Genomic DNA, 18169 nt, shown 5'->3' with positions numbered 1-18169 from the left:
AAGAAAAAGATTTCAAGTAACACTAACCAGGAAAACAATTTTACTCTTTCATCTTCTACATTTGTGATGGAAGAATTGAGTTGATAAACTCTAGTAGACTTTTGATGTAGATATTGTCATATTTGAATGAATTAGGAACATGTTGCATTGATATTCCTTTGCCACTTAACAAGTGATTATCAAAGCCATGAAAATTATTCACACACCTCTATCTCATTTTTTTTTCCACTTGAGATACGGGTGATAGATGATGAGAAAATAAAAAAATCGGTTTTCTTAGCCTAGCCATCAATTAGAGTTATACTCCCATAAACTTGACAGTTACAAATTGATGAAAAATAAAATCACCATAAATTAAATAAATAAATAAATATGAGACTTAATTTATTTATTTCCTCAAAATTACACACTAGTATGCTACAACATACTAATATGCTCTAGTACCCGATAAGGGACAAAATTTTATTTTCAATTCACACACCAATGTGAACTTTGTTCCAACAGAAAAGGTAAGCTATGCTTCTTAGTAGTATAGAGCTTCAATAACTTATCTCTTTTGCACATTTTTTTAAAATTAAAATATCAAAATATAAAGTTTATTTATTAAAAAAATTTAGGTGCTGAATTTGAGGGATATAGTACACTTATGGTGAAACTTCTTGGCATCGTTTATTATCCGGAGAACTCTTAGATTATGGGATATGATTGAGCAATATATATTGACGGCTAACAATAATGTAAATTTATTCTGTATTGTTGCTAAACAAATGTCTCACTTGAAATGTAGCATGGCATACATGACTTTGTGGAGCATTTGAAAATGTTGTGATTTAAAATTTAAGATAAGATTGATGAGGTCGTTATAATGTAATATCAATGTGTTATGATGTTCCTCAATCAAAGATACTAGGCGACCAAAAATGGCTAAGTGGAAGTAATTTCATTTGGAAAGTAAAAATTTAATGTTGGTGCATTGCTCATAGATAATAAAGTGAGAATAAGCATATGTTTAAGGACTCGTGTCGAAAAAAATTTCAAGCCTAGACACTTGATCTTACCTGATCAGAAAAGATGACGGCGCTGACGTTTGTTCTGTTGGTGCCCTCGGTGAAACGGAAGGAGAGTGTGTACCTGCAGACACTCTGACGCTCAAGTCAATTAAGTGTGGAGTAAGGTTTTCTCTGATGAAATTTGTATGTACCATGTGAATGGTAGTAAACTATGTATATATAGCTCACAACGTTGGGCCAAGACTCTTGATGACATTAATGGTCATCAAGTGGCTGTCGGAAAACGGCTAGAAAAACCATGATGAGCGGTTAATGCTCATCATTCCGGTGAGCGGTTGTTACAACGCGTCGAGCGTTGTGACCGTTCGGTTGGTGGAGACAGCTTCTTGGGTTGTTCTTCATTGGGCCTTGCTCGACAGCCCAATTTGCTATTCCTCAGTATTTGGGCTTCTAGGCCCAGTCCAGAACAACACTTAATTACTCTCTCATGGTGTCGGTTATAGAAAGGGAGGCTTATGGGTGTAACTATTTAATGGATTGCGAATTGGGTCTCGCCCGGGCATTGAGAAGGAAGGACGTTTTCAGAGGCGAAAGGCCATGGGGAGATACCATTTGTGATCCATGGATCTCTGATCGGAAAACCGAGAAAATATCATATTCAAGCTAGACGCCAAAGTAGTTGTTGATAGTTTCAATAAACCTTCCCAAAACTTATACGATTCTGATTTTATTAGAATTGTATTTCTTGTTGGTTTAATTAGTTTATTGGTCCCTTAAAGACATTTTAGGTTTCACAATGGTCCCTTAAAGAAAAAAAAGACTCAGATTGGTCCCTTAAAGAAAAAAAGACCCGGATTGGTCCCTTAAAGACATATATGTTTGCCATATTGGTCCTTTCCGTTAAATTTTAACTCCAAATATAACAAAAAATTCCAATGGTTAAAATTTTAAAAATTAATAAGGTTTTTGGTAGACCACTTACACTTAATAACATCCACAATCCAGTCAATTAAAACTAACGTTTTTTGTAAAAAATTGACAAAAAGGACCAATTGAGAAACATATGTGTCTTTAAGGGACCAATCTAGACTTTTTTTTCTTTAAGGGACCATTGTGAAACCTAAAATGTCTTTAAGGGACCAAAAGACTAATTAAGCCTTTCTTGTTTGTATGGATCACGGTTGAATTTTTTAAGAAGAAAGCTAATATAATAGCCCATGAATTAGCTAGGGCACATAACCGACAAGTTAATCCTCGGGTGTTAGAATTGATTGATGTTAAATTGTATTCATCATATTTATGATGATACAAAATACGATATAAAAACTAGCTTTTGGTATGAATTTTGAGAAAAAAATCTATCTTGATTCTCATAGCTGAATTTTGAGATCTTGTGTCTCAAATTTAATTGTGTGATTCTATTCGTCAAAACATCAAGATATGTGGCTCACTCCATTGGGGATTAGATGGACCATTCTGGGGTTTATTCTAAATCTTTAATTAGGCTTACTCCATTGGGGAAAATAGAAGAGGCTCTTTTCTCCCTCCAACATCAAACATGAAAAACTAAATATTGGAAGTACCTATTTTCCCTACAATCAACCAGCTTCAACAGATTTTAGATTATGCTACAATGCACAAACTTGAGTTATATGTACCATAACTCACTAAGAAATGTTGGCTCAAACTCTGGTTTTCAAGACCATGCCAATTTAACATATTGTATTTTAAAACATACAATCTTTGTTCCCTTGAATCAACTTAGTTGCTTGATACTGCAGTCTGCAGGAATGATGCACTCCCTCCTCATCCCCTTTGTATGTGTTAGGCAACCATGCCTCCTTGAGAAATTACTATTTACTACTATATTAAAAGAAAAAAAAAATATAATTTTTGCAAAAATGGAATTTTCATTGGTTGTTTAATTGAGTCAACATACCAATACAAGCAACCAAATAACTTGGATATGAGAAATTATAAATAGAAAATATTTAGCACAGATTAACAGTAATATTCTATCTATGACAGTTTGCTCAAACAACAGAAGAAATAATAACACAACAGACTGTGATAATGTCACCAACCAATAATTTGATTTCTGCAAATCAGAGCAAGTACACCATAGATTGGAAAAATTAGGATGAAAACCTATACCAGTTTTCTGTACAAAAACTAAAAGAATGGAAACTACTTGAACTGATTCTTGCAAAGAGATTTCTAAATGGTTTAAAAGAAAACCTAATTCAAAACTAATGGGAAATACATTTCATGGTATTCCCATCAATCAGCAATTGATACATTAAATGCCATAGTATTTCATGGCAAGCCCCAAAATCAGCATCAGCAAACCACTTGAATAGGAGACCCTTTTGCACATGCTTCTGCCACTACTTGAAACTAAAGAGTGATAGCAATAGCAATGAAAATCAAGACAGTTGACTATGGATCTGCCTCTCTAAATTCAAAAAAAGAAAGCGGTATCTCCGGTGGAGAGGGTGTTGTTGCCACACATTTGAACTGTGAACAAAACAACAAATGAAAATGGAATCAGCATAATTGCATCAAATGTGACAAGTGTAATGAAATATAAAGCACAATTGTTTAAAAGCTCCAGTCAAGGTAAGACAGATAACGTTTGTTTGACGATAAATAGTTGACAATAAGCGTGCAGGAGTATTACCTTGTGTTGTTTGTATTTATCTCTCACAGCTTGCAAAGCGCCCCCTTTCCTACCGAGGTACAAGTCATGTATCGTTAGAACACATTCCTTCAATTCAGCTGGATTATATCTGGTGAGTTGATAGATGGCTAAATTCTGTAATTAAATGACACATATTTTAGGAATAATTGAGTCAAAGTCAAATACCAAATATAGATCCACATAAATTAAAACATTACCCAAGGATGAGTCTTTGGGCTTAACATAAAACGTGCGAGAAATACAACTGAAGCAGCCACCATAGAAGGCAAGAACTTCACACAATGATAATCCAGCAAACTGAGCTCAGCAAGGTAACAGCCAAGGAACTCAAACTGCAACTCAGAAGCCTGCACAGAGGAAATAATAGCATTAAACAAAACATGAAATAACCAAATTTGGCATACCCATAAATGGAAATGGGTCTGCCATGCAACTTTATGAGTAATAATACAAGTAAAATTGATTTCACTTCGGGGTTAACTCAATTCAAGGGCTTCCTATGGCACAAGGCAAACATACATTATTTGTGGAAATGGCTAATAAACCACCAAATTTTTAGCATTTAAACATCCCTTAACCAATAAAGAAGCAAGGGTTTCCTAATTCTAAGATAGTAATTTGATTTTCATGAGATAGTTTTGGAATGAACTATCCAAAACTAGGTGATTTTATCTTTATTGTTTTGGTCTAGAGGTTACTTATCGGTTTGAGTACTACTTGTACTTCGTCCCTGGTTTGGGTTTAGTACCTAATTTGTACTCGTTTCCAATGTTAATTAATAAAATTGATCCTTTTTTGCTGCTCAAAAAAAAAAAACAACTATCCAAAAGATCAAAACTATTTGCCCAAATGAAAAAGAAAAATCTATCTCTAATTCTTTCTACTATTTATATGCAACATCTCTTATTTTCAAAAACTATATCCCTAACTTTGATACTATTTGATACTCATATTAGGGAACACTCCCTCAAAAGCTAGTTTGACAAGAGAGAACAATCCAGTAACTTAATTACTACAACAAGCATCCCACACTACTAAGGTACCCTATAATTCCCAAATCCATATCATAACTTCTATGAGATAAGTTGAAGAAATAATTAACTTACATCAATACCCTCTTGACCAACTTTAGTGAAGAATCTTCTGCAAACAAAAACAGGGAAAAGTGAGTCAAAATGCAAAAAACACCAATCAACAAAACAAGGAACATAATCAATAAAAATACACATGCCTTAGAAATGTCTTTATTGTAGGACCACCCAATTCAAACTTCAATGCCTTCAAAATATCAGCCTCCATGCCCAAAACCTTCAATCAAACAAAAAAACAAAATGCCATCCAAAATCAGCAAGATCCAAAATCAAACATACCATAAACAAACATACAAAAACTCAAAAAAGACTTAAACTACAATAATCATCACCTCTTCCTTCGAGTATGTATTGTCGGTAATGTAGCAAAAGTCCTCCACCTCAGGCGGCTTAATCTCTTCATATTTTCTACTTCCAAACAAATTCAACAATTAATAAACATAAACAATAAACAACCAACATAAGTACAAATCAAAACAACAAACATAAATTAAGCGGAAACTCACGAAGCAATCAGCATTGAAGAAACACCAAGCAATTGCAACTTCTGTCTACTTAAATCATTCAAAGACAAAAACCTATCAATGTATGAAACAGAAAAATAAAGGGTATCCGAAACAAGTTTGTATTCTTCAGCAACTTCAACCAACCAATCCACAAGAACACCCCTCATACTAGAATTAACATCCCTCTGAACTTTCTGAATGTAATCAGCCAAAGGTCTTTTACTAGGATCAACCTAAAACAAACAAAGACAAAAACAATGTAAAAAAAAAATCCAATTTTTGTCGTTTTACAAAAAGCCCCAATTCATGGAAAAACCAAAACCCTAATTCAATTTCAAAACAAAATTACCTCTAAATTACGAAGATAATCGTAAATATCAGAAACATAAGGCCCACATAATTGAGGATCTTCCGGTTTCACTTCCGATTTCACTTCCAAATTTTCCGGTACCGGAGATTCTTCTTCAACTGACTTCGATTTCGCAATGTTTCTCTTTTTCTGTTTATGAATATCAGAAACATTTTTCACCGATGTATTAGTTACATCACCAAGAGCAACACGCTCCACGCGCTCAACGCGCTTCCTTTTACGCTGTTCAGATAGTGCAGCTACTGCTCTTGTTTTTGCTTCACGTTGAGGGCGGCGCGTGGGGATAGTGTTTTCTTGATCAGCCATAGTGAAAGATGAGAAAGATAGAAGAGAATGAGAATGATTGGTGAATGAGAGGGTTTAAGAAAGAAGAAAGAAACGAGTTTTGTTTTTTTTTTTTATGGCGGAAAATTGTTTGGTTTGAAAAATTTGCAGTGGTTTTTGGTGTTTTGGGAAATTTTGAAGCGGAAGCGCGTGGTTTCGAATATTTTCAGGTGTGGTGTTCCCGCCTTGTTTTTTTGGTATATTTTGGGGATTCAGAATTTGGGTTTTGGGTGGATTCCTTACCTAAGCGGGTGGGTCAAAAAGTAAGAGATGGGTCCATCAATGATTTAATCTAGTGATATGAATTTGCGGCTAAATTTCATCTTTTTTTGTCAAAGACCATAAAAAAAAGTTATTCAAAATAAATGCACATTTAAGATATTACAGTTACTAATGGACTATATTCAATTTGAGATTTATTTTGGCTTTTTGAACTTTGACTAATGTCTGTATTTTGGGTTTTTGACCAATGTATTTAGTTGACAAGATAATACCTAAAATATGGTAATTTACTTTTTCAACTCATTAAAAATGTTACTTAAAAAATCTTATTTTGTTTTTTTGTCAAAAATGTTATTTTAAAAAATAATACTAAAATAAATAAAAATTGTTTGGTCAAACATTATAATTTTGGTAAAAAATTTAAAAATAATAGTAATATTTTTTTCATTTGATATCAAATTCCTTTTTTTGTTAAGCCACTAGGTTTGATCTAGTGGTGAGGGGTTTTGGTAGTACGTTATAGGTCCTGAGTTCGATCCGCAGCTCATTGTAAACAAAAAAAAAATTCTTTTTTTGTTTAATTTATATTTATTATGTTTGAAATTTTATATTTAAGTTATATTTTATATGGATAAATTAATTGTTTATTTTTAGTCAAAGTTACTAATTTATCCTTATTACTTTTAACCATGTTTCAAGTTTTATATTCTTCATTGTAATTTCACTAAAAAAATATATATTGAAAGAATATAAGATAAATACAAATAAAAAGAAGATGATATGCTTAAATATAGAAACAAAACAGATTATATATTGAAACAAAACAGAACAATCTATACTCATAAAAATAGTAGCAAAACAAATTAATACGATCAACTAAATAATCCATTAAAAGAAAAAGGAGACATAATAGATCGAAGCAAAGAAGTAAAAAAAAAACCACTAGGTTTGGTTTAGTGGTGAGGGGTTTAGATATTACATTATAGGTTCTGCCTTTTTTTTTTACGATATGAAAGTTTGTTCTTTCCTTGTTATATTCAAATTTAAACAGAATTTGTTACCAATAATTTTCTTTGTATAACAATAAATTTATTTGAAAGAGTGTAAAAAGATAGAAATTTATTAGTGAATTAATACAAGTGTATAATAGAAAGATAAAGTGCAAAAATCCATTTTCTTAATTTTGTATTATAATTTTAACTGGACACTTATAAAAAATCGGAAGTAGCTTTGTATAATGTGAATAGTCATTTTGCACGTACGATATGTATACAAATAAAGTCTAAATATAAACATGGGGATCTCAGTGAGAACAGCGGAGGCCATATACCCATGGGCCCTCAGTCCCTCACTCACAATAATAAATTAATAATAAAAAATCATAAAGCGAATCATTATCAATTTATCATGACAATTGATTTGATACATTAGAGTAGGAGTCCCTTTGCTTAATTATTCTAAAAAGAAATAATAATTTATTAACAAAAAGAAAGTTTGTTAAATTAAATAATGGAAGTTCGTGACATCTCCAGCTTTTTCCTAATTTGTTCTTTCTGCAGAGAGAGAGAGAGAGTGAAATTGTGAGAAACACGTAAGTGTCTAATGTCTATACTCTATAGTGTGTTTATATATTAAGAATTAGCATATACTCCTAGTTTTTTCCTAATTTGTTTTTTCTGAAGAATCAGAATTTTTCTATATGAATAGGAATGCAGAAAATTGTTTCAAATATCGATGGATATTAAAACTAGCTTTGTTTCTTGGATTCCCTACTTTCCTAATTTCTTTCGATAAACTATTTGTATCCTTCTCATGTACACTTGGATATGTTCATTGTGTTTTTTTTCTTTACAACCATACAAAAACAACAATGAATCAAGATTCTGTTTGCTGGATTACCTATTTCCATATTTTCTTTTTATTGATTAATTTTGTTTTTCTCCTTATGAGTTATCACTTATTTCCAAATCACATAAAGTTGTTGGAAATTAACTTTAATCTCAGTAATTCCCTCCAAAACTTCCCTCACATGTGGGTGAAATTTACTTTAACCTATTTATTAACGACTTGTTTTGAGAATCGACTCTTTGAATATCTAAATATCTATGAGAATTGGTAAGAGTTTTAATTGCATGGTGAATACCAATATTTCCTCTATACATACTTTAATGTTACGATTTTCCACTCATCCTAAAATTTTGATTCCCAAAACATAATGAACACTATTTTTTCTACTTAATGAAACATGTTAATTATCGGCCATTTGAATCTCTCGACAACTTGAAAATTCGTGACATCATAACATTTATTAAGTACGTATATCAGCAATTCTCTATGTAATGGAACTATTAGTTCACACGTATGGACCCCACTTTTAACCATTTATTAACTTTCTTGATTATTTGCATTGAAAAAGACAACTTGAAACTCTCAAATCTCTCATTGTCAAATCCCCTAAATTTGTTGGAAACCTTAATCGCATTACCTCCAAAACTTCTCACACACGCGAGAGGAACCCGCTTTAACTTACTTGTTAATTGCTTGCATTGGAAAGTGTCTATTTGAATTTATAAGTTGACCAGTACTCCGAAAATTGATAATAATTTTAATTGCATGATGAGTTCCAATGCTTCCTCTAAGCGTACTCAAACGTTACAATTCTTCCCAAGATTTTTTTATAGGTAAATGTGAATTGTTAGTGCATATTGTTAGAAGGGAGGAGAAAATGTTAGTAGTCATGGATCTGACAACACTGGACGTCCTTCTTAACTCTTACAACCCTTTACCATAGAGCTACATCTTCAGGGACTCCAAGACTTTGATTTCCAAAACTTCTCAAACACTACTTTTCTTATCCAATGAAACATATTAATTATATGTCATTTGAACTTCTCAACAACTTGAAAAATCGTGACATCATAAGAGCCAATTTTACAGACAAAATTATTCAAAGAGATGTCGTTGTTATCTCGAAGAAGACTGCCACATCCTAAAAGGTTAATTGAACTTTTACATGTATTTTAGAGTATTTTCTTGTTTATGTGCTATTAGGAGGAGTTTTGGGTGGTAATTTACATGTAAGAAATATCTGTCTACTTAATTTCAGAAAAAAATACAGTCATTTTTTTTTGTTTACAGAAAAAATACAGTAATTCTTTGTGTTTTTTTTTTCAATAACTAACTCAAATATTTACTCTTCAATTAATAAAAAGTATTTTCTTTTGGTGATTTAATAAAAAGAATGTAGTCCCCGTGAACATCGCACTACATGTGCAGAGGAACCGGAATTCGAACCTCGAACATTCTGCTTATTCACTTTTAAGATGGATTTTCTAGTCACTAGACTACTTAATAGGGGTGCACAAATTAACTGGTTATCAAACAAAAACCTCATCCATATCTTTAACCAAATTTAAATGACCGGATATTTACAATATGGTTTTTATCCAGACCATAAATTTTGGATCGGTTTGTCCATATTTTTAACCAGTTGATAAAATGGATGTCCACCCTTTTAACCGGAATGCAATTGTGGTCTGGTGTCGTAACTTTGGTTTTTTTTTTATGAAAAACAAACAAAATTTATGAGCATTGCCATTTAAATTTCACCTTAATCACAAATTTCTGGCAAAACAAAATAGACAAACTTGTCAAAAAAAAAAGGCAAAAAGGTAATTAAAAAATTTGAAATAACTGGTTATATATCCATAACTAAATTTATAACCAGTTTCATAACCGGTTTATAATAAAATATGATTATGGTTATGAATCCAAATCCAATTAAATGGTTTTGATTTGGATATGGTTTGGTTTTACTTAATAAATTTTTTAAAAAATTGATGAGTAAAAATCAGCTCACAAAATAAAGAGTAAAAAATTGATTAATTATGATTTAGTTTTCCTTTCCATCACACTAATTAGATGCATAATATTCATTTCTTGCTATTCATCACTTACAAAATTTGAAAATATACTTGTCAGTCAAACACCAACCAATCCCACCACAAAAAAAAACCAAAAAGAAAACCGTTGGCAGTTAGTTAGGTAGAACTAGAAGGCTATAGCTTGTAACTAACAAACAAACAACACCTAAGATTCTAATTCTAATTCCAATTCTAATTCTTATAATCACAAGTCACAACTACAAGTCTTCTCTATCTTGTTCTTGTTCTTCAATCTATTATTTTTCTTCCCCCAACATATAATCAAGGCCTTATATTGTTAACAAATAATTAATCAAGAAAAATCTCAATCTCCATGCAGAGATCACTATGGTTACCAATTTCCAACCCCTTAATGGATCATCCAATTCCAACCCAATCTTACTCTTTTGGATGGCAAGACACTTGGGCTTTCCTTCTTGCTGCTCTCTCCATTTATTTTTGTGGCATGTACACTTTTCATATACTATATGTTCATACATTGTCACATTCTTTTATTTTTCTTTTTGTAATTTAAGTTTCTTTTTAATTTTTTGCAGTTTCAGCTAGTATATTATATGGATTTTATGGAGATTCTCGTTTGATTCTTGGTCCTAGTTCATCACGTTTGATAAAAACAAGTTCACTTTTTGTTCAACAAATTGAAGTCATAAATAACTATACTACTACTAATGATGATATTAATCTTTATGCTTTCACTGAGAAACCTGAATTAAGTTCTCAAATTAATTGGACTACATCAAAGTTTTTAGTTGTTGAAGCCTATACTCGCAAGGTAACAAATATTTCTTTTTTATTTTTCTCAATTTTATTTAAAAGAATAGATATTGATTTTTATTTTTTTAATTAATTTATAGGGAATTTCTTTGTGGTTAAATAAAGGCTCCAAAATCTATTTGAGGTGGGAAGCAGATGCTAGTAGTTTAAGTCAACTTGAAGGAGTAGTGATTAAAGGTTATTTTTTTTCTTTTTCATTTTCTTTTTTATAATGTTATTATTCAAGAATCTCATTTTTCTCATGAAAGATTCATTCTTGTTTCACAGGAGGAAGGAGGTTAGAACAACTAAAGCCTAAACAAACTACCTTTAACTTTTCAATGCCAATTGCTGTTAGAGAGACTGAAAATGGTAAGTGATTAATTCAAAGCTACTATAAGAAGTTGCCTAAGAAGTTTTATGCTTTATAACTCTTTGCATTAATAGCATGGAACTTTTCATTCTCAATGCTGATCAATTTAGAGCTTGTTTAAATTAACTTATTTGAGTTTATCCACTAATATAAGTATTTGTGAGACATGAAAATAGTTTATGACATGTTGATAAGTTGCTATTAAAAAAAAAGTTCATAAGTTGTTTGCAGCTTATTTTCATAAGCTCTCCAAAATAGCTTATGAAAACAACTTATAAAAATATCTTATATGTAAATGTTTATTATGATAATAGCTTATACATAAGTGTCTATGCTATAAGCCGCAAATGGGCCGACTCACTAAAGCCCGTTTATATGTGTTGGTCCACTGGCTGAGACAGGCTGTACCAGACCGGTCCACTTGTGCATAAACTAATTTAAATTGTAGCATAAACATTAGAAAATTTTAGAAAATGCAGGGTATTTATGTTGCAAATGTTCTGTTATTGATTAATTAGTACTACTATGTGCCAGGTAAAGAAGCTGAATACATTGTTGAGGAAGATGATAAGTACCACATTGGTGTTCTAAACATGAATGCTAGGAACATAATCTTGACCATGAATGTCAATGTTTCTGCAAAGATATATGATACTACCAAAGCCACAAATATGTGCTCTACTGGGAATGGTTCATGCAAACTTAGCACTTTTTTCCCTATCACATATTATGTAATTCTAACCAAACCAAAAAATGTAAGTGTAACAAATTGTTCATAAAATCTTAATCTATAGTTTTTTTTTTTTTTTAACGTAAATTCATTATGGTTTATATGATTTTATTACAGGGAAATGATGATGAAGCATGGTTTGTTGAAGTTTCTTTTATGTCTCGTGTTTTTTCTTACATAATTCTCTTAGGTACATTAAATTATTTTTATTTATGTGAATAATTTGTTAAGTAAGTTCAATTTTTTATATTTTTTTTAATATATCTATATGTGACTTTATCCTTTTTGATTTTGAAGGAATTTTCATGATTGTGATTTTTTTGATATTGAAATGCCTTGGAGCTGATGATAATCACAATGAAGTTGAAGCTCAAGGAGTGACTGAAACACAACCTCTAATGCAGACAAATCCAATATCATATGGAACATATAAATTTCATGATAAGAAAGAAGAAGAATCAGATGCATCAAGTAGCTCTTCAGAGGAATTGTATAATGAAAAATTGTGTATAATTTGTTATGATGAACAACGAAACTGTTTCTTTGTTCCTTGTGGTCATTGTGCCACTTGCTATGACTGTGCACAAAGGTATACGCTAAGGGCATGTTTGCATTTACGCTGAGTTTGACAGAATCATGATGTGATGCATTGATTTTGACAAAAAGTACATTTTATTGTGATTTTGTCAAACTCGTTGTGACTGTGAATCCAAACATACACTGAAATTGACAAAGATTTTCATTCATTTTACCTAAATACATTAAAATTGGAACTCCATGAGATTCTCATTGGAGTGTTTTTGTGCAGGATTATGGATGGGGATAGCAAAGTTTGTCCCGTATGCCGGAGACTTATTCATAAAGTAAGAAGATTATTCAATAGTTAGTCTGAAAGATCTAAGTACTTGCGGTCTGCGACAACAACTGTTTGATATAAAAGTTTTAGAGTTCTTTACAACGGCGTCGTAGTTGCAATTTTAGTCACATTGGACGCATTTTGCTGTATTTGCTATTTGGAACTATGGTTAGGCTTAGAAATGCCAGATTGATGTATGAAGATGACATGTATTCAATAGTTAGATACTTAGATTATGATTTTGACATTGAGTTTATTTTTATTCATGGCAGTAATACATAATTACATATGAGTGATATATGACAATATCTCATGACTTCTAAACTTGAAAGGTTAGTGTTAGAAAATTCTCTGTTTTGACAGTACAATTAGCACATCATTTTAGAATGATTTTTTTAGTATATTTTGAGTTCAAGTCAGCTGTGGAATCCATGCTTATTATCTCATTTCCAAGAATGCCTAACCATCCTCTAACAATCTTAGAGGTTCATAAATTATGTCTTGATATATTAATAAACATATGAACTTCAAGATGGTTGTGTAAGAACACATCCCCACGAACCTTGTCGAGGATATTCGCCGAATCGTCGGATTTATGATGCTTGGGAAGATATCTCTTGAATCCGTATTTATAAAGAAGCTAAAACAGGTTGCGAGGTTTCGAATGGTCTGGCCAAACATAATTTGAATTTGGATTTTGATCTCAAGATTTTTTGAATTTTTTCGTGTTTTTATTTCAAAATTTCTCGCATTTTTCTCTTTCTATTCTTTAATACTAGTAAATTACCAATTTCGTACATATTATTTTTATCAATGTGTGTTTTAAAAAATTAAAACTAGTTATTCAACAAACCTCTTTTGCACACAGGAAGAACTTTAAGAAGCCTAAACGAAAAAATTATTTACTAAACATTAAGAAATTAAAATTTACATTACAAACAGATAACACAATACATTATACATAGAAGGGCATACACAGAGGACCCTGGTTTATTCATTTCTCATGATCACATACCATGACCAAAATTATCTTCGAAAACATGACACATATAAAGATTAATCAGCTAGCTTGGAAGAGTATATAATATCTCTTAAGATGGAGATATAAACATCATACATGCAGGCCAATATAGTGGAATATAGATGGAGTAGCTAGAAATTAATTTAAGGGCATTTTGGCTTTCCCTTTGAGTTCTTCATGTCTCTATAGCAAGGACACTCATGTTTGTTACCATATGTTCCTGATGGCACACACTTACACTTGCCACAACATATTCCACAAAACTTCAAACATCTGTCTTTCATCCCAGCTCTAGAGCACCTCTGCCCACATTTGGAGGAACAGAAACGTCTTGAATCTGATGCATGCATACATATTATAATTAATTGTTGAATACTGCATAAATCATTAATTAATAATAAACTAAATTGCACTTTTGTCTCCCTAACTTTTACAAACTTGCTATTTTAGACCCTAACTTTTATAGCAGTATTTTTGGCCCCATAACTTTAACCATTTTTGTAAGAAGCTGGTCTCACTAATTTTGACTAATTCAACGCATACATGAACCGTGACTCACATATCATGCTGTTAAAAAAAACATGTCTTACCATATAGAACGATATGGCATGTGCCTCAGTGTCTAAATCTCACATAAGGCTATTTGTATGTAAAATTAGTGTCATGTTTATTAATAATAATTTTTCCTCCTCAACTATTTTATTTTATTCTCTAGATCGATCCTTAATTATTTGAGAATTTAAATAGATCCCTTGATTAAAAAAAATGAGAAATTGAATTTATCAAAAGTATTTATTTGGATCTCTAAACTCTGTTTTTTAATCAAGTACTTAAACTTTAAAATAATTTTTAATTAGATCACTCCTAAACTTTTGAATAATTTTAATTAAATCCTCATATTTTTAAATATGTGTATTTGGTCCCTTAATTCAAGAATCTAACTACAAATTATTTAAAAGTTTAGAGACTCAAATAAAAAAAATTAGTTAAGGACCAAATTACAAGTCACAAAAAAATTCAATGATCTATTTAAAAAATCTCAAATAGTTTAAGAACATGCAGAGTAATTAAATCTAAAAATAATGGTAGTTTGGTATAAATTATATGAATCAATTTTACAAAAATCTTAAAATATCCATGATGTGAATTATGAGTAGACATAAAGTACTAACTATTACTAATAAAGTAATAAAACTACTAATTGAGCTGTACCAAAAAAAAAAAACTACTAATTGAGCTTGTAACATACCATAACCAGCTGCCATGGACATTTCAAACATAGATGAGCAAAGGATAAGACACACAAGAAGCATAGCTACAAATGCTGGCTTCATCTTGATATCAAAGTCTAGAATAGAAAACAGATTTAGGTGAACTATATATGTTAAGTTGTATGAAACTAAGTTAATTAGAGTGGCACTCACTCTGAGGAATTCTAAGGCTTTTGTTTGAGTTGTGTGAGTGGAAACTAGTGAGTGACATTATTTATAGTACATAAAGGGTAGGTGAAAATTTAGGGAGGTATAACTAAGGGAATTGGATCTCCTCCCATACGATCTAAAATGTCAGTGACTATTTGATTAAGATCAGACGGTTTAAATTTAAGTTTGACATTTTAAATTATATAATTACATTAAAAATCAATATTTTCTAAACCGGTGATCTGAATCGAACGGTGACACATAAATGTGGAATCCTTGAACGCAGTGAAACTGAATTGAATTAGTAATTTATGAGTCTTTGGTTTGTGAAATCTTATAATTGTGCAAGCAAAGATACAGCTGGATAGTGGGTTTGGTAGCATGGTATTGTGAGGAAGCCGCGTACGTACCTTTTGGCTTTATTGATCCATACTTACTAGGATTCAATGTTGTTTGTCCCCTATATATCATCAACATGAAACGTTGCATTTGTATATTGAGATCGACAATTTTCCATATTCATTGCATTTTATGAGTTGTTACTAGTAGCACCAAAAACATTGTTTACGTGGCTTCTTTCTCATGTTCCTCATAAGCTCACATCACACTCTCATTGTTGGGTTATGAGAGGATTCAGAGATCATCACATTGAACTTTGAACAACTATTAGTGAATTTGACATCACATCATCTTAATTCAAAATCTTTTTGACACAAGGAGCCAGTTGGAGTCGGTTCAACCATGGACTCTGATACCACCGTTGGATCATGAGTGTTGTGGCAAGTGTGAGGTTAGAAGTCTCACATTGCTTAGAAAATTGGAGGTTGAACACTTTATAGGTGAGAGGATTCATAAATTTGTCTTATGGTTTTGGGTAAAAGTGAGGTGTCCAACTCACTTGTAGAAGTGTTCTTAAGCCCAATGCGGATGATCACGGCGCCCCAACAGTGGGATCAGAGTCGATAGTTCGACCGGCTCCTTGTATCGAATGGTCAAGCGGCGTGTCCCGTTGAGCTACCACAACGGCGGTTCAAGTGTACTGTGGCTGAAAAAAAGCTATTGCTTGAGGGGAAGCATAAAGAATCAAATGACGCACACTCGAGGGAGAGATTGTTGTGGCAAGTGTGAGGTTAGAAGTCTCACATTGCTTATAAAAGTGAATGTTTAACACTTTATAAGTGAGGAGACTCATAAACCTAACGCCTTAAAGTTTTGGGTCAAAGTGCGATATCAAACTCACATGTAAAGTTGTTCTTAAGTCCAATGTGAATGATCCCCTCGTCACCCAACAAATTTGTATAACAAATTTTCTCACTACATAATTAAGTAAAATCAATTTGTATATATCATAATTTGTCACTAAATTTTTTTATGTGAAATCTCTCAACATGTTACACTAAAAAAACATAAATGACCGGTTATTGTTATCCTAGAATAAGTCCCCCCAAGTTAGTATTTGGCAGCTTGACACCTGTACTAGATCTTCCAAATCTTTGTAATAAGGTCACCATGTACATATATAGTGTAGTAATTGGAGTGACAGTTGTAGGACATGGTGTGAGATGAAGATTTCCACATTTGAACACTCTCCATTGTCATGTTAGAAAGAGGATGGTTCCACTATCACCAAAACAAAAGAGACTGTGGTGGTAGTTCAATTCCATTGTACCTTAGAAATGGCCATTAAATCTGCAAATTCATGTGATGTCGGTGGACTTGATACTAAGGTCAATCCCTATTATTTTCTAGATGAATCCATTCCCAAATCCTACCTCATTTCACTCATGAGAAATGCTAAGATGGGCACAAGCCCAAAATGAATTATTCTTAGACACACTCACATAAGTGAAATTTTTTAAAAAAAGATATGATTAAAATTATATTAATTGATGTGACCATTTTATTTTTTTTTTAATTTTTTTGATTGATGTTTGTGTGTCTAAGTTTGTGCTTAAATGTGTTGTGCATATGCAAGAATGTCTCTTCACTCATTTGTTTCTTTTTCGTACTTGGTACGAATTACGAAATTCGCCAACTTGCAGTTAAAAAATCATCTTTTGGTTAGAACTTTTTTAATGAACAAAGAAACTTTTCTTAAAAAATATAATCACTTTTAAAAAAATTCTTCTATTTGTTGCAGGTTAAAAAAAAAATGAAAATTAAGAAAAATAACAGATTAAAATTTACTTCAAATGAAAAATTATTTTAAGTTTATCTAAAAAATCAATTTATTTAGAAAATAGTTTCAATAATTGATTTCTTTTTTAAATAATAAACAAATATAGTAATTTTTTTTATCAACATTAATTAGATTGATTTAACTAGACTCAGATTCTTTAAATAATGTTTCGAGTTCAATTTTGTAGATTACAAAAAATGTGGTTGAAAGGAGTGACTTCACTATAAAATATCAGATAGATTTACTGAAAACAATACAAAATATTCATGGATAATTAGCTCTAATAACTTTATTATAAAGAAAATAAATTCTATTTTTTCTAGTCTTTAAAATTCAATTTGCTCCAAGAACTGTTTTTCTTTTTGGGAACCAAATTCTGTTCTAACTTCAAACATCTAACAATGAAAAACTTTTGAGATTTATTTTTGCCATCCTACCAGTTTCTTGCGTGTCCTATGACTTTTTCGTTTTATCCTTCCGCGAATTAAGTAGCGGACGACATTTTTAACAAATTTCTTATTTTTATAACGTCCGCTGCTTAAATAGCGGATATTATAAAAAAAATCGATCAGATAGGATGTTCCGATACTTAACTAGTGGACAAGAGTATTTTTATAATTTCGTAAGGCGTGCGAAAAAATGAAGAAAGTGGGAAAAGTAAAACATTT

At 31.5% G+C, this 18169-nt stretch overlaps 3 protein-coding genes across 3 annotated transcripts; 1 reads left to right on the top strand and 2 right to left on the bottom strand.

Annotated features, from left to right (window-relative positions):
• Positions 1-3076: 3076 nt before the first annotated feature.
• LOC123897497 (putative cyclin-A3-1) lies at positions 3077-6255 on the bottom strand. Its single transcript, XM_045948169.1, has 8 exons — positions 5658-6255; positions 5309-5541; positions 5135-5210; positions 4943-5019; positions 4818-4854; positions 3909-4058; positions 3691-3825; positions 3077-3527 (listed from the first exon to the last, which is right to left on the bottom strand). Exons 1-8 carry the CDS (start codon positions 5982-5984, stop codon positions 3450-3452), a joined length of 1113 nt encoding a protein of 370 aa, XP_045804125.1. The 5' UTR covers positions 5985-6255; the 3' UTR covers positions 3077-3449.
• Positions 6256-10224: 3969 nt separating this feature from the next.
• On the top strand, positions 10225-13267 carry LOC123897484 (E3 ubiquitin-protein ligase APD1-like). The gene is made up of 8 exons (XM_045948147.1): positions 10225-10611; positions 10705-10940; positions 11023-11119; positions 11210-11293; positions 11829-12049; positions 12142-12214; positions 12322-12613; positions 12833-13267. Exons 1-8 carry the CDS (start codon positions 10482-10484, stop codon positions 12909-12911), a joined length of 1212 nt encoding a protein of 403 aa, XP_045804103.1. The 5' UTR covers positions 10225-10481; the 3' UTR covers positions 12912-13267.
• A 525-nt stretch (positions 13268-13792) lies between these two features.
• On the bottom strand, positions 13793-15377 carry LOC123897491 (peamaclein-like). The gene is made up of 2 exons (XM_045948158.1): positions 15151-15377; positions 13793-14238 (listed from the first exon to the last, which is right to left on the bottom strand). Exons 1-2 carry the CDS (start codon positions 15233-15235, stop codon positions 14045-14047), a joined length of 279 nt encoding a protein of 92 aa, XP_045804114.1. The 5' UTR covers positions 15236-15377; the 3' UTR covers positions 13793-14044.
• Between the last annotated feature and the right edge of the window lie 2792 nt (positions 15378-18169).

Source organism: Trifolium pratense, linkage group LG1, assembly GCF_020283565.1.
Source record: "Trifolium pratense cultivar HEN17-A07 linkage group LG1, ARS_RC_1.1, whole genome shotgun sequence".
NCBI classification, from domain to species: Eukaryota; Viridiplantae; Streptophyta; class Magnoliopsida; order Fabales; family Fabaceae; genus Trifolium; species Trifolium pratense.
This window is presented reverse-complemented; position numbering and strand designations above follow the sequence as displayed.